Source organism: Geotrypetes seraphini, chromosome 1, assembly GCF_902459505.1.
Source record: "Geotrypetes seraphini chromosome 1, aGeoSer1.1, whole genome shotgun sequence".
NCBI lineage: Eukaryota > Metazoa > Chordata > Amphibia > Gymnophiona > Dermophiidae > Geotrypetes > Geotrypetes seraphini.
Window position 1 is genome coordinate 407,733,318 of NC_047084.1, and position 16,416 is coordinate 407,749,733.

At 41.8% G+C, this 16,416-nt stretch overlaps 1 protein-coding gene across 1 annotated transcript in view; it reads left to right on the top strand.

The window, feature by feature from the left end:
- Positions 1-16,416, top strand: part of SPINK4 (serine peptidase inhibitor Kazal type 4) — a 56,479-nt gene that overhangs the window by 13,923 nt on the left and 26,140 nt on the right. The window contains exon 2 of the mRNA XM_033918321.1: positions 7,570-7,613. Coding sequence (XP_033774212.1) covers positions 7,570-7,613 — 44 coding nt within the window. The remainder of the gene's footprint in view (positions 1-7,569; positions 7,614-16,416) is intronic.

Genomic DNA, 16,416 nt, shown 5'->3' on the forward strand with positions numbered 1-16,416 from the left:
ACTACTTTGGTATTACGACCTTGCTTTTGAGAAGTCCTGACTGATGTGTAAGGGTTATGCGCTGCGGGTTGTTTCTTCTCTTATCCTGGTGCTACAGATGTCTTCACCTATGGATTCTGCTTCCTTTTGGATACTTCTCAACTTTGCACCCTTACATAGTTACTTTTTGGCACAGGAGTATTGCCAAGGGCTTAGCGTTCCATTCCCTTCAACTTCAAGTGTTATTCTTAGCTGGTTACCGGGATTAGGTATATTGCTCTTCGATTACTTCTCAGCTTCATGTAGTTCCGTTCCTAAACGAGCATGGTATATTTGTACACCTCTTAAAAGCCCTGTCTGGAGTGCAATCTTCCGGTACCTCTTCGCAGTTTCCCGTAGGCGTCATTTCCTCCTTGTGCCATTGACCACGGGGTTTCTTGTGGCTTTGGTTTCGGCTCTGCAGTTTTCCGAGATGCAGGCCTTGTTCAGCGGGGATTCTTATTTCTGATTTCCATTATCTGGGGTATCAGTTCAGTCGGTACCACAATTCTTTCTAGGGGGTGTCATCCTTTCTTTTATGACTAGCTCACTTTTCCTTCCTTCTTCCTGGGAGGAGAAATAGGGAGTCGTGTTTTTATTCATTGCATTTTTTGATAGTGCATAGCTTTCTTCGAGAGCAAGGTTTCTAATGCCTTTTGGTTGTTTAGATCACCTCGATTTTCTGGCAGCGTCCAAAGCCGCCATCGCTCGATGGGTCCAGGAGGACATTCTGCTTACTTGATGGCAGGAAAGCGATTGGCGAACAAACTTCATGGCAATTCTGCCAGTGCGATGGCTACTTCTAGGACTTGGTCCAGAGGTTTTTTTCCTTGGAGGAGTTTTGTCTCGCGGCTGCTTGGTCTTCCGAGAGTGTTGTTTCTCAGCATTTCTGGTTGGATGTGGGGACACATGCGGTAGATGTGTTTAGTGCTTTGGTTGTTGCGGAGGCGGCGTTTGCTTCCCACCCAGATTGAGGATTGCTTTGCTACATCCCATTGGTCTCTGGATTCATCTGCTGCTGTTGCTAGGGAAGGAAAAATTATGTTCTTACCTGTTAATTTTCTTTCCCTTAGATGAATCCAGAGCCCCACCCTTTCTGGTATTGTCTGCCGGTTTTTTCTCGTGCAACTTTCGCGGTTTGTTGTGGTTGATAGTTGTATTCTGTATCATTGCCTTTTGCGATTTGTTCTGGGAAAGAAGTTTTTTACATGCTATGCCTATTGCTGGTTACGTGTGCTTGGGCAAGGAGCTATACTGATGAGACAGGAGGAGTGCCAGCCAATAGGACCACCTGTTAATCAGTTTCTCTATCTCCGCCTTCTGGTAGATGTGGGCTATCCCATTGGTCTTTGGATTCATCTGCTGCGTCTAAGGGAAAGAAAATTAACAGGTAAGAACATAATTTTTCCATGCTGAGTTGTCTGTTAAACACCATATTTTTCACTCTATAAGATGCAACCGACCATAAGACGCACCTAGCTATAGAAGAGGAAAAACCAAGAAAAAAAATTCTGAACCAAATGGTGTACCCCGTCCCCCCTCTGGTGGTCTAGTGGTAGGCTGGGACAGGGCATAGGGCAGGTCTAGTGGCAGGCTGGGACAGGGCAGGCGGCCTAGTGGCAGGTAGGCAGGCATGCCTAGTGACAGGGATTAAAAAAAGGTACCGGGGAGGGGGGTCTGTAGAAAAATATGATATTTGTTTCTTCAGCGGACCCCCCTGACAAGTTCCGGTCCTAGACACGTGCCGCCTGGGCCTACCCGTTAATCCGGCCCTGGCCTCAGTCATTGATTTGTCTACAGGGATCAAAAACTGGATATCATCTGCATAAAGATGAAAACTTAAACCCAAGTCTCTCAACTTCTTACACAAGGGTAGCAAGTAGATGTTAAATAAAACCGCAGACAATGACAACCAACTAGACTTCTCCTGCCTTGTTTCTACACAGAACATTCTGTTTTCCAGGAAAGAACAAAACCAATCCAAGACTACTCTAATGCCCAAAGCAAACAATCATGCCAACAGTTATGGTGATTGACAATATCACATTCCCCCGAAATTTCCAAAAGTATCATGATCTAGCCCTAAGCGCACTTTATTACATTCTAATCCCTCAATCTACCCTAAAGTGTCATTTACTCATGATAAAGTAATATTTTATTTATTTATTCCATTTTCTTTACCATTTTCCCAGGGGAGCTCAGAATGGTTTACATGAATTTATTTAGGTACTCAAGCATATTTCCCTGTCTGTCCTGGCAGGCTCACAATCTATCTAATGTACCTGGTGCAATGGGGAATTAAGTGACTTGCCCAAGGTTACAAGGAGCAGTGAGGTTTGAACCCACAACCTCAGATTCTCTAGTCAAAATCTGCTTTGGGTCCCCTCTTTAAAAATTACAAATACCTATTGGATTACAATATTTTCAGTAACAGCACCTTCAATATTACCAATGCATCTTTGGGTAGAACAAAATTTAGATAAACTCAAGGGATTTTTTAAGTGCTTCCTGTTTACAGATGCTTTTGACCAATAAATTTCTCTTTTATAAAAGAAAATAAAAATAATAATTAAAAACACATTTCTTTGCTACCCCTCCCCATTGTTGCTTCCATTTTTGTTCTCTTTCCTGTTTTATATTGTAGTTCCTCCCCTTTTCCATCACGTTTCTCTGTATGTCTTATTATGTAGCGTCCTTGTTTTCATTTTGTTGTAAATTTTATTGTAAAACACTTAAGGCCTCTTATACAAATCCACGCTGCGCTAACGTCCCCAAAGCCCATAGAGATTTAAAGGGCTTCAGGGCTGTTGCTGTGCGGCTTTGTAAAAGAGGCCGTTAGTATTTGATAGGTGTTTTTATCAAATCACTAATAAACTGGCTGTAGCTTTAACCACCTGGCCACATGGTTATATGATGGCCTATATAATATAGACATTAGGAATAACTCACACCGCCCATGCTACATACCCCCCAATTAAGGAGGTCAAACGGAAAAAAATATATGATGGCCTCCTGGCCACTCAAGCAGCCAAACTAGACAACCAAATCGCCAATCTACTGACAGCATCTCTTGACTACAAGACTTTTAGAAAAGAAATTAAAACCATACTCTTCAAGGAAACTCTGAAAAAAAGAAATAATACTGCAAGTCTCAAACTCCACCTCTCACTAAAGCCAACTACCCAAACAAATAACCTATACCCATTTCTCACTCTTTTTGAAAATGACCATTTTTATTTTTTTTTTTTGTAAGTTCTTGTTGTAATACATCTTGAATAATTCTTTTGTAATCCGCCTTGAACTGCAAGGTAATGGCGGAATAGAAATCCCTAATGTAATGTAATGTAATATATATTACAGTAACCAGAACAGGTAGAGAGGAATAGCAAGAAAAAAAAAATGCCTGCAGGTAAGGAAGATAGCTGTGACGGATCAGCATGCACATTACATTCTCCAGTACTGTCACCTATTTTTTCTACTTAGGGATCTTGGAATTTGAATCTATAGCCTAAGGGTTCCATAAGAGAGACTCTACTGGTGAGCTAAAGAAGCAACCATTTCTAACTGATCTAGTAGAAGTACCTTATCTAATTGCTCTTATCCATTCCCTTATTTCAGATGCTGCATGCTTTCTTGCTAATGAAGGAAACAAGTTTCCTCATCAACACTACTTGTGTCCAGGGTTGGATTACCAACATATATAAAGCTCAACACATGCTATGTGCTGTACTTTGCAAAGATGGTTTTGGCAACTGGAGATATGAACCTGCCACTCTGCATACTATGCTAAAGAAACAGCCCCTCCAGTTACATTAGTGTGATTGCTCATACTCTCTTATTACACTTAGGGCTCCTTTTGCAAAGCCTTGGTAGCAATGCTGCCATTGTAAACGCACTGAAGCCTATAGAAATCGAATTGCAACATAAATTTGGACTTAATAAATCAGAAAATTTTAGATGGTTGCATCTGAAGCATGCCATTCAGGCGGGGTTCCTTGATTGGAAAAACTTTAATAATCAATATAGTATGGAGTTTCTATGTTTTCAGGCAGACTTCTTGGGTCACCAGGCCACACAGTGGTACAAAGTATTAAATGGATTTATTAAAAAGAAATTAAAAAACTGTCTAAGAGATATTTGGACGCATTGAGATTTAAGCTGAAATTACTGCATCTCAATGGCCACGAATTTGGTCTTGGAGGATGAGATGTACAGTGTCGGCATCTTTGAGACAAACTTGTTTTTTTCTGTTACTTAGAGCGTTATGGACCCCTGTTCGTTTGCAAAAATTAGATAGCTCTTTGTCTAATAAATGTTGGCACTGTCATCTAGAAGCAGGAACTTTAGACCATTTATTATTTTATTGCCCATTTATGAATTTCTGGAAATCAATTTGGGACCCAAATTAATAATTTATTAGATAACCCAGTGGCATTATCATATGATACTGTGATATTTGGTATGGAAATGAGAGCAAAAAGTCAGATTTCTGCGAACAACAATAAATTATTACTTATAATGACTGGTGTTGCCATTCAACAAATTACATATAATTGGAAGGATTGGAGAAGATTAAATTATATGTCAAATATATTTTATTGAGCAAACAAAAACAGCATCACAACAATGGTACAGTAAGCAAACAGCTCAACTTTTTCCACAGAAAATCCCAGACCCACAGGTCCCAATCTACCCATATCCACCCCCCACCCCAAAACCGTCCCACAAAGCATCCCCCCCACCCTGGGTCCTCCATCCAAAGAAATAGTACAAAAGTAAACCCAAAAGACACAGTCATACCAAGCAGAACAAAAGGAACAATGGACTAGAAAAATTAACAGTTAAGCAAGCGGCTGCGAGCCAGAGGAGTCAGGGTAGTCCAAAATGGTTCTCAGGTGCTCTGGAATAAACGACCTAGAAGATTAAATTATAATTTTTGGAGGAACTCATTATGTTATATCTATAAAATGGAAAGATATTATTGCAACGCTAGCAGAGATATTTCAGGAAATTTCAGGATGTGTGAAAACCATTTACAAAATATTGTACGGATTAGTTGGCATTGTTTCCCTTAATTTATTTAGTTTAATTGTGAAGGAGGGGGGATATTTTAATATTACATATTATATAAGATAATGGAATATATGGTAGGGAGGGAAGGGGAGGGGGGAAGGATAAGAGTTTATGTAAGATACCAATGATAGTTTTTAAGTGATGTATTTATTGTTAATGTGATTGAACATATATAACACTTATTGTAATCTTGAAAATGAATAAAGAATTATAAAAAAAAGAAATCGAATGGGCTTCAATGCAAGGCAGCATTGCTACCACAGCTTTGTAAAAGGGGCCCGTAGAGAGGAATTTAATAAAGAGTGCTAAAGCGCATTAGCACATGCAAATGCATTAGCGCACTGTTCTTCAACCGCCAGTCCACAGATAATTCCTGCTGGTCCGTGCAGGGCCAGCAAGATCGGATTGGGGCCATCGGCATCGGCGGCCCCTCGCGACGCAATTCAAGATCGGCAACGGGGCCCCCCGGCACTCAAGATCAGCAACGGACCTCCCCCCCCCTCCTGTGATGGCACTCAAGTTCGGCAACGGGCCTCCTCCCACGGCATCAACAGTACTTCAGATCGGCAATGTGGTGCTCAGCCAAAGCTTCCCTCTGACTCCAGCTTCTTGTTTCGCCCAGGGCAATTCTAATCAGAGGGAAGCTTTGGACTGAGCACCGTTTTGCCGATCTGAAGTGCTGTTGATGCCGGGGGAAAAGGAGGCCTGTTGCCGATCTTGAGTGTCATCGTGGGGGGGAGGGGGGTGTTGCCGATCTTGTTGCCAAAATCGAAAGAAAGGTGAGAGGAAGGTAGAGAGATGGGCCTGTGGTGGATGGAAGATTGAGAGAAGGGGCAGATGATTGAAGTGGGGGAAAGAAAGAGAATGGGCAGATGATTGGAAGTGGGGAGAAGGGGCAGATGATGGAAGTGGGGGGAAAGAGAGAGAAGGGGCAAGATGATGGAAGGTGGGAGAAGTGGGGAGAGAGAAGAGGGCAGATGATGGAAATGGGGGAGAAGGGGAGAGCAAATGCTGAATGGAAGTGGAGAAAGAACACATACTGGATGGAAGGAGGGATAAAGAAAAAAGGACATTTGCTGGATGGGGGTAGAAGAAGAGTAGAGTTAGTGAGATAGTGGAGGGGTGAAGGAAAGGGGTGGCATGTTGTGGGTAGACAGTGAAAAGAGGGAATCTGAGGACTTCATATGTAAGAAAGAATTTAATTTAGACGGGAGGCAGAAAATAAAGAAGGAAGACCAGAGAAGGAAAGGGAAAGAGAGAGAGAGAGGGAGAGAGAGAGATGCCAGAGAATGGGGAAGGAGACAGAGATATCAGATCTGAGTGGAGGAAATGAGAAGAGAGAGATGCTAAAAACCACAGGGGGGAGGGAAAGAGAGATGAAAGGAGAAAGATGCCAGACCATGAGGGAACAGAGGGAAAGATGATGGATGCCAGACCAAAGGGGGGGGGGGGTTCTAGAGAAGAGATGGTAGGGGAGACAGACAGTTTCTGGAAGGGGCAGACAGTGGATGGAACAGGCAGATGCTGGATTGAAGAGATAGGGCAGACGCTGGAAGGAAAAGAGTGAAAATAAAATAAAAGCTGAAACCAGAGGACAACAAAAGGTAGAAAAAAAATCATTTTATTTCTATTTTGTCATTAGAATATATCAGATTTGAAATATATGTCCTGCTAGAGACATAACTGGGGACTGCAAAGCCCAGGCAGTACTTCTTTAGCTTCCAGCTGGCTTAGGGCTCTCTCTGACCAGGGAGCACTCCCTAACACTATTCCTGTTAGCATGATATTTCTGTGTAGCATTCTGTAATAATTTGGCTTGTTCAGTTTTCTTGATAGTAGAGGGGAGGGGAGACAAGAATTTTATTGGTCCTTGCTCTGTATACTTGTATTTATAAAATGATAATTGTACAGAATATTGTTTCCTTTTATACTTTAATAAAATACGTTCAATATAAAAATCATAAATGAGGCTTTGTGCGGATGGGATCAGATGGTTTGCGGGAACTGAGCTCACGGAGACGGGGCAGAAATGTGTTTTATTAAATTTCAGTCTTAGTAGTTTGCCAGTCTACAAAATAATTCTTTTATTTCTGCCGGTCCACGGGTGTAAAAAGGTTGAAAACACTGCATAGCGCATGTTAACTGTTAAGACTTCCATTGGAAATGGGTATCTTTAGCGGTTTGCATGTACTAATGCATTAACGTGTGCTAATGCGCTTAGCACCCTTTGTTGAATTCCCCTATTAGTGTTACAATGGCTTATGGCCTTCTTAGCACTGAACGGATTACTAAAGCCAGAAATGCTCAGAAGTGATAACAGCAATGAGGAATTCAGGAGTTATAGAATACAAGAAATAGGTATGGTCACCACAGTGTTGTAGACAGACAGTGAGAACAAATAAATTTTCCATTATGATCATATGGAATCTTTATCACTGCAGCTTAATCTCACATCTCTTACCAACAATTTATATTCAGATGACATGCTGGCTTACAATAAAATGAAAGAGGAAATCCAGCAGGTGAGAGCCTTTTTTGCTTTTTTTATATTGCCTTTTATTTAGTGATCTTGTCAGTTGCCATATTATTATATTTGCTTCTAGAAAAAACCTAAATTAAAGTATCAAAATTAGTGGAGGCAATACTACACAAAAATCTTCAATAATGAAGAAAAGATCTTTGATTGCAATGAAATGTAGGCAATGGAACCACAGCTCCTCCAGCCAGTATAGAAGTGTTTTGGAGATATATGCCCACTGAATATTTTGCTTGGTAAAACAAAGAGAGGGGAAGCACAGGCTCCACAAAAAAATACCCCAAGCAACCAAATGTGGGAAAAAGTAGAACAAAAAAAGCACATAGTACCCGGATGATGACAGGAAAAAAAAAAAAAAAAAAAAAAATATATATATATATATATATATATATATATACAAATAGGTAAAACAAGTTCAAAAAGCACAAAGCAAAATATAATATGAACAATTTATTATAAACAAAAAGATGTGTGAAAACTACAGTACAACCGTAGAGATAAGCATCTGGAGGATTCTAACTATTATTTATTTATTTCTAGACCACCTATAACTAAGCAGTAATATCAAATGAATATCCCGCAGATCTTTTTTTTGTCCCTATTCAAAAATATATGCATTTAAGCTTGCACTTGTGCTCATAGAATGTACACAGGAGCGAACATGAAGCAAAAATACTAGTGGTCATTTAATTCGTATCATGCACATTTCTTCAAATTATAGCAATATTACAAATTCACACCTCTACAAACAGCCTGCGCTATGCAGATGATACAATACTCATCACCAGTCAGCAAAGAAGACCTGCTATATCTACTGAGAAAAGTCAAAGCCAAAAGTCATAACATGGTATTAGAACTGAACACAAACAAGACGAAGCTCATGAACATGGAAAATTGATGAAGATTTTGATCTTGATTGCGATAAAATAGAAGTTGTAAAGGATTTCAATCTCCTGGGCTCTTTTGTAAACAAAGAAGGAACTAGCAGGGAAGAAATACTACCGCAGAATAAAGAACATAAGAATAGCCTTACTGGGTCAGACCAATGTCCATCCAGTGTTTCCAAATGATCTTAAACCCGCCTATTTGAATCTTGCCCATATGGTCTGAACACGTGGATTTATGAATTGGAATAGGTGTAAAATTATTGATGTATTTTAAAGTTTGCCACGTGTCTACTAAAATTCTATTGTACTTATATAGCCTAGGCATCTTAATACTTAGAACATGACTTAATCCTCAGGGGAGACATGAGTTTGCCATTCCAGCATAACCAGTCAGGAAAATTTTCATTGATCTCTGGCATATTTTTTAATCTACACAACCAAAATGAAAAGCCTGAACTTGAGAAACGTAAGCTCTCATAGAAACATAGAAACATAGGAAGATTGACGGCAGATAAGGGCCATAGCCCATCAGGTCTGCCCACTCTACTGACCCACCCCCAAGTCTACTATCCTAGGGATCCTACTCCTGGTGACAGGTTCCCTTGGCTTAACCCTCTAAGGCAGTGGTCTCAAACACACGGCCCGGGGGCCACATGCGGCCCGCCAGGTACTATTTTGAGGCCCTCAGTATGTCTATCATAATCACAAAAGTAAAATAAACAGTTTCTTGATCATATGTCTCCTTTAGCTAATAAATGACAATATTATTATTAAGACTTAGCCAAAAGGAAAGATTTATAAACTATAAAGAGTTTTACCTTATGCAAAATTGTCAATTCTTTAATAACACATGAACTGTTTTTTCAGAGGCCCTCCAAGTACCTACAAATCCAAAATGTGCCCTGCAAAGGGTTTTGAGTTTGAGACCACTGCTCTAAGGGATCCCACATGGGCATCCCATTTGCTCTTAAATTCTTGCACGCTGTTTTGCCTCAATCACCTGCACCGGGAGCTCGTTCCAAGGATCAACCACTCTCTCGGTGAAGAAATATTTCCTGGTCTCGCCATGAAATTTCCTGCCCCTGAGTTTGAGCAGATGCCCTCTTGTGGCTGAGGGTCCTTTGAGAAAGAGAATCTCTTCTTCCATCTCGTTACAGCTGGTAATATACTTAAACGTCTCGATCATGTCTCCTCTCTCCCTACGTTCCTCGAGTGAGTACAGCCGCAAATTTTTCAAGCCTTTCCTCGTACGATAGATCCTTGAGCCCCGAGGACCATCCTGGTGGCCATCTGTTGCACCGACTCTACTCTCAGCACATCTTATTCGGTAGTGTGGCCTCCAGAATTGCACACAGTATTCCAAATGAGGTCTCACCATGGTTCTGTATAATGGCATTATTACTTCAGGGCTTCCGGCTGATGAAACTCCTGCGGATGCAACCTAACAACTGTCCTTGCCTTAGATGAAGCCTTCTCCACATGATCAGCAGTTTTCATGTCTGCGCTGATGATCACTCCCAAGTCTCGTTCTGTTGAAGTTCTAGCTAAGATCTCACCATTCAAGGTGTAAGTTCTGCACGGATTTCTGCTGCCGAGGTGCATGATCTTGCATTTCTTAGCGTTGAAGCCCAGCTGCCAGGTCGAGGACCAAAGCTCCAAAAAATGTAGGTCCTTTGTCATACTATCGGGTGAATTGCCATCTCTCACTACATTGCATAGTTTGGCGTCGTCAGCGAATAACGTTACCTTACCTTGAAGCCCCTGAGTTAGGTCACCTATGAATATGTTGAAAAGGAGCGGGCCCAAGACTGAGCCCTGCAGTACTGGTCACCTCCGATGTTTTAGAGAGGGTACCATTAACTACCACCCTCTGAAGTCTGGCACTCAGCCAGTCATTGACCCATGTAGTTAGTGTTTCTCCCAGCCCCCTTGATTTCATCTTGCTCAACAGCCTGCGATGCGGGACACTATCGAAAGCTTTGCTGAAGTCTAGATATACGACGTCCATGTATTCTCCCAAGTCTAGCTGTTTTGTTACCCAGTCAAAGAAGCTGATAAGATTGAATTGGCAGGACCTACCCTGGTGAATCCGTGTTGAAAAAGACTCTCTCTATAAATAAGTACTAGAAATTGAAGAAACCCCTAATTGAAGAGCCTTCTCTATGACAGCGTCCCCAATCTCCAGCCCCAATTCCTTAGTCTACTTAGCTGCTATTCCCCTATATAATTTTACTTGGATAAACAGAATCAAGGATCTTTTAAAATAAGAAACAGAGGGTAGAACATCCAGCTGTTCAAGTAAAACTCCCAATTTATACCCACCTCCAAAACCAAACCCTCCCTTTTCCAATGTGTTGATATAATGAATCAATTGTACATAAGCAAACGTGTCAGTGAACCACACTCCCGAATGAGCCAACAAATCCCTCAAATGAAAGTACATTGTTGTCCTCCACCACAAAAGAAAATATATGTTCTATCAAGGAGCACGCCCATCTTTGAATAGGATCCTGATCCATCCCTGGAAGAAATGCCAAATTCCCCACTATTGGAAGAGAGTCAGTGTGCTGTCCCCTAATTTGCCATATCTTCATCAAAGCAGACCACACCATCTGCATATATTTCAAAATCGGGTGATCCCGAAATACTATTGGCACATTAAAAAATATGAGTCAGTAAAAGAAAAAAGGCTGAAAAAAGAGAGCGTTCCGTCTCACACCACGTATATTCCAAAGTACCTAGAAACCAATCCCTAAGATGTCTAAGTCCAAAAGCCAAATTAATAAAATAAAGATTAGGAACCCCCCATCCTCCCCCCTCCTCTAGCCTCCCATCATATAATCCAATCTCAATTTAGGATTTTTTCCTCTTCCAAAAAAAAACATTGTAAAGCAGAAGCCAAAGCAACATTATCCTTCTTCTTAATCCACAATGACAGCTGTTAAAGAGTATATAACCATAATGGGAAAATGATCATGCCATATAGCGCTATTCTCCCATTCAATGACAATGGTAATGAAGACCATACATTTAAACCACGCTTGGTATCCACCAGTAGACGAGGAACATTACATTCATAAAGCCTTCTCGGATCTGCTGGTAAACGAATGCCTAGATAATTAAAGTCATCCCCTGACCAACGCAAATGATTCCTTAGTCTGGGATAATGGCGCCATAGCTTCCAATTTAGAGATATTCAAAGTAATCCCCGAAAAGTCCCCATATTCACACATACTTTCCAATAAAATTGGGAGCGAGGAGATCAGATCAGTGAGATGTACCAAAAGGTCATCAGCAAAGGCCAAAATTTTAAAGTGTTCCAACCCTAGATGAACCCCAGTGACTTCCAGATTCCCCATAATTTCACAAATAAGAGGATCCATTGTGAGCACAAACAACAATGGGGAGAGGGACACCCCTGTATAGTCCCTTTCCTTATGTCAAAGGGATCCGTTAGCTGACCATTCACCCACATTTGGGCCAAAGGTCTATCATATAATACTTGAATGGCATCGTCCAATACGACCTGTTATACCATGTTTCTTCAGTACCGCATACAGGAATTCCCACCTCACTTTATCGAAAGCCTTTTCCACATCAAAACTAATGAGCAAGGAGGGAGTCCCTGCAGCATGCACCGCCTGCAATAATGCCAATATGGTCTGGGTATTTTTCACTGCCCTACACCCTTTCCCAAAACCCACCTGTAGAGACGCCAATATATCCGGCAGAACTCTAGCAAAGCGATTAGCCAACACAGATGCCAATAACTTAATCTCAAAGCAAGCAATGAGATTGCTCTAAAAGACTTCGGGAGAGTTGGATCCTTTCCCGGTTTAGGCAAAACAATCACCTGACCTCTACATAAGGAATCTGGCATAACCTACCCATTTATAATAAGATTCATCAATTCTGTTAGAAGTGGCAAAATGCCATTCCCCATTAACGTATAAAATTCAGCACGATAACCATCAGAGCCTGATGCTTTTCCCCAATTTGCTCTTTTAAATTGCCAATTCTATTTCATCCTGGGATATTGGCAGGTTAATCACTCGTACAGCCTGTTGCGATATCATGGGCAAATCCATACTATCTAAATAGACAGCTGGATCAAAATCCGTTGGGGAACCCCTGGAATACAGTGCTTCAAAAATAAAAACGGAATTCCCTCGAGATCTTACCATCCTCATGCAACAATTACTTGACTGATCCTGAAGAATCAAAACACATTGTGTGCCCCACTCCCGTCTAACCTATGGGCCAACATACCACTAGGCTTTCTACCAAATGATATAGTTGATATTGATAATACATAGCAGATTTTCTGGCTCTCTGATGAAGCAGCTAATTCAGTTCCGCTTGTGCAGTCAGAAGATTAGTCCGCAATCCCTCCATAAGCCAACTATCATAGGCCCTCCGCAGCTGTACCAACCTTTGCTCTAACCATAAAATTGCAAGATCCAGTAATTTCTGCTTGGTATGAAGATACGCTATTATATAACCCTTAACACAGCTTTCGCTGCCTCCCAATAAAGAACAGGTTCGGCCCTATGCTCCACATTATTATGTTGATAATCAGCCCACTTTGATGTAAGTATTCTAGAAAAGCAGAGTCCCCATACAACTAACTCCAAAGGAAATTGCCATTAGGCTCTATCCCTCACATAAACATCCTGAATCATGATCCACACCGGGGCATGATCTGAAATAATGGTCGGACATTTAGTAGCCTCTAAAGTTTGTCTAAAAGTCTTATGATCCAGGAGTATATAATCTAAACAAGCTTGAGTCAAATGGGCCCAAGATAAATATAATCATGAACAGTAGAATCTAAAACCCTCCACACATCCACCACCTCCAGAGCTTCACACATCAAAGATACCACTTTGACCCTTTCTCCCAAACCAGACCTAGGATGATAAAGATTTATCAAGAGCAGGATCAGCAACACAGTTTAAATCACCCTCTATGATTAACTGTGCAGAACTCAACTGACCCTGTAATTTTGTAATGAGAGATTTAAAAAAATTCTTATTATAAACATTAGGGGCATACAAGTTACAGATAAGGAAGGAATTTCTATCTACTTGTACATGAGCTGTAATATATCTGCCGTGTGGATCAATTAGCATATCTAATCTAATCTAATCTAAACCTTAGGTTTGTATACCGCATCATCTCTACATTCGTAAAGCTCGACACGGTTAACAAGAGTTAGGGTAGAAAGGAACTCCAGTGGAGGGAAGAGGCAAAATGAAGAGAAAATTTAGAGGACTAGAATAACCAGAGAGGGAGGAGGAGTTACATTTTTGAGAATAACCAGGTTTCAGATGTTTACGGAAGAGTTGGAGGGAGCTCAGATTCCTAAGAGGGGAGGTAAGGTTGTTCCAGAGCTGAGTGATTCTGAAAGGGAGGGAAGAACTTAGTTTTCCTACAAGTGAAATGTCTTTAGAGAGGGGAAAGGAAAGTTTCCGTTTTGGGTGGATCTGGCAGAATTGGGGTTAGAGGAGTTCCAAGAAAGAGGAATGAAGGGAGGGAGGATACCGTGTAGGATCTTGAAAGTGAGGCAGGCACATTTGAAGTGGACTCTGGAGATAATCGGAAGCCAGTGGAGCTTGGATAAAAGCGGTGAGACGTGGTTGAATTTGCTTTTTGCGAAGATAAGCTTAGCAGCGGTATTCTGAATCCGCTGGAGTCTTTGAAGGTTTTTCTTTGTTAGGCTAAGGTAGATAGAGTTGCAGTAGTCCAGTCTGGAAAGGATGGTGGATTGGACAAGGACGGCAAAGTGTTTTTGATGGAAACAGGATCTCACTTTTCTCAGCATGTGAAGGCTGAAGAAACATTTTTTTACTAGGGAGTTGAGGTGGTCGTTGAAGGAAAGTGTAGAGTCAATGATGACTCCCAGAACTTTACTAGAATATTCAAGATGCAGAGTGGGGCCAGAGGACAGTGGGATGGAGGTGGGGCAGTTGGTCCAATTTTGGGCCGAGCCAGAGAAGTTTTGTTTTAGATTCGTTCAGTTTCATCTGCACAGTGTGGGCCCAGGATTGAAGGTTCGATATACATGAGGATATGTTCGCCGAGAGGTTGGTGAGGTTCTGGTCGGTCTCGAGGAGGACAAAGATGTCGTCTGCGTAAGTGTAGAGTGTTTCAAGGAGGGAGAGATGGAGGAGTTTAAGGGAGGACATATAAATGTTGAAGAGGATAGGAGAGAGAGGTGAGCCTTGCGGGACTCCACAGATCGGGTTCCAGGGGGAGGAAGAAGTGCCCTTCATGTTGACTATGTAGGAGCGGGAGCGTAAGAACCGAGAACCAGTCAAGGACTGTGGAGTTTATGCCTATCTTGGTGAGTTGGTAAATTAGAATATCATGATGGACGACATCAAAAGCTGCAGAGAGGTCGAATTGAAGAAGGACGGCGAACTTGTTGCGAGAATGGAGATATTGAACTTTTGAGATTAAGGAGATCAGAAGGGATTCGGTGCTGAAATTGGGATGGAAGCCATATTGGTAGGGTTGAAGAACGGTGAATTTCTCAAGGTAGGAAGATAGTTGAGTGGATATGATGGACTCTAGCATCTTGGTAAGAAGGGGAATGTTAGCTATTGGACGGTAGCTGGATGGTGTAGAGGGGTCAAGCTCAGTTTTTTTTCAGAAGTGGGGTTAAGGAAATATGGCCCATTTCTGGGGAGAAGAGACCCGAATGGAGGGCGGAGTTTATGAGAATGGTAAGAGATGAGATGGCCTGAGGGGGAGTGTTCTCGTAGAGGTAGGAGGGGAAAGGATCCAAGGTACAGTTGCAGGATTTCAATTTGAAGCAGAGATTATAGACCAGGGATTCGGAAACAAGTTCGAAGGAAGACCAGGATCTGCCTGCTGGGATAGGGTAGGAGTCTGTTGGGATAGGGTTGGGGGTCAATTGGAATCAGAGATTTATAGGAGATTGTAGGTGGGAAGGAGCGCCTCAAGGTGGAGACCTTATCGTTGAAGAACTTTGCTAGAGAATCGGCTGAGGGGGAGGAGGGAAGTATGGAGTCATTTTTGGAGGTTAAGGAACGCCAGATGTTAAATAATGTGCTACTCTGATTGTTGGATTTGGAGATTTTGTCACCGTATAAGTTTTTCATTGCTTTTTTTTAGAACAGTATTATAGATTTTAATGTTGACCCTCCAGGAGAGTCTGTCTGTAGGGGATTTAGATTTTTTCCATTTTCGTTCCAGAGCACGGCATTTCTGTTTCAGTTCTCTGTGGTATGGGAGGTACCAAGGGGCCTTACGGGAGTAGGAAATGGTTTTAGTGGAGAGAGGGGCGAGGGAATGGAAGGTGGACCTGCAAGCGTTTATGAAATAAATGGCCACTCCAGCTTTTCTCCCCACCACCAGAGCTTCAATCATATCTCCCACCCACCATTTACACAATTTTTTATGTTCCTCCCCAGACAAGTGTGTCTCTTGAAGTAAGGCTATATCAACCTGTTGTTTTTTCATAACATGAAACAATTTTTCACACTTTATCAGAGAGGAAATCCCTCCCACATTCCATGTCATGGTTTTAATCATGAGAACAAAAAATCTGCTTCATCAAACCATGACAGAAATTTACAGAGGAAGCTGTCCCTGCCCTTAGTGCCCTCCCCTTGGATGACCTGGGTTCCCTCCAGCTACAAATCAGACTCCACACATAAGCAAGCATACCTGATTGAAGCACATAATTTACACAATCAACTCATCCCCTTCCCCACCCTCTCCCTTCCCCACATATCCCCCTTCCCCCCTCTTCCCCCTCCAACCTTTCCAATTTCCAAACCATCCCCAACCCCTCCCCCCATGACTCCCACAACTTCTCTGATCTCCTTACTAAACTCATAGGAAATCATGGAATTCAAGTCACAAAGATGTATC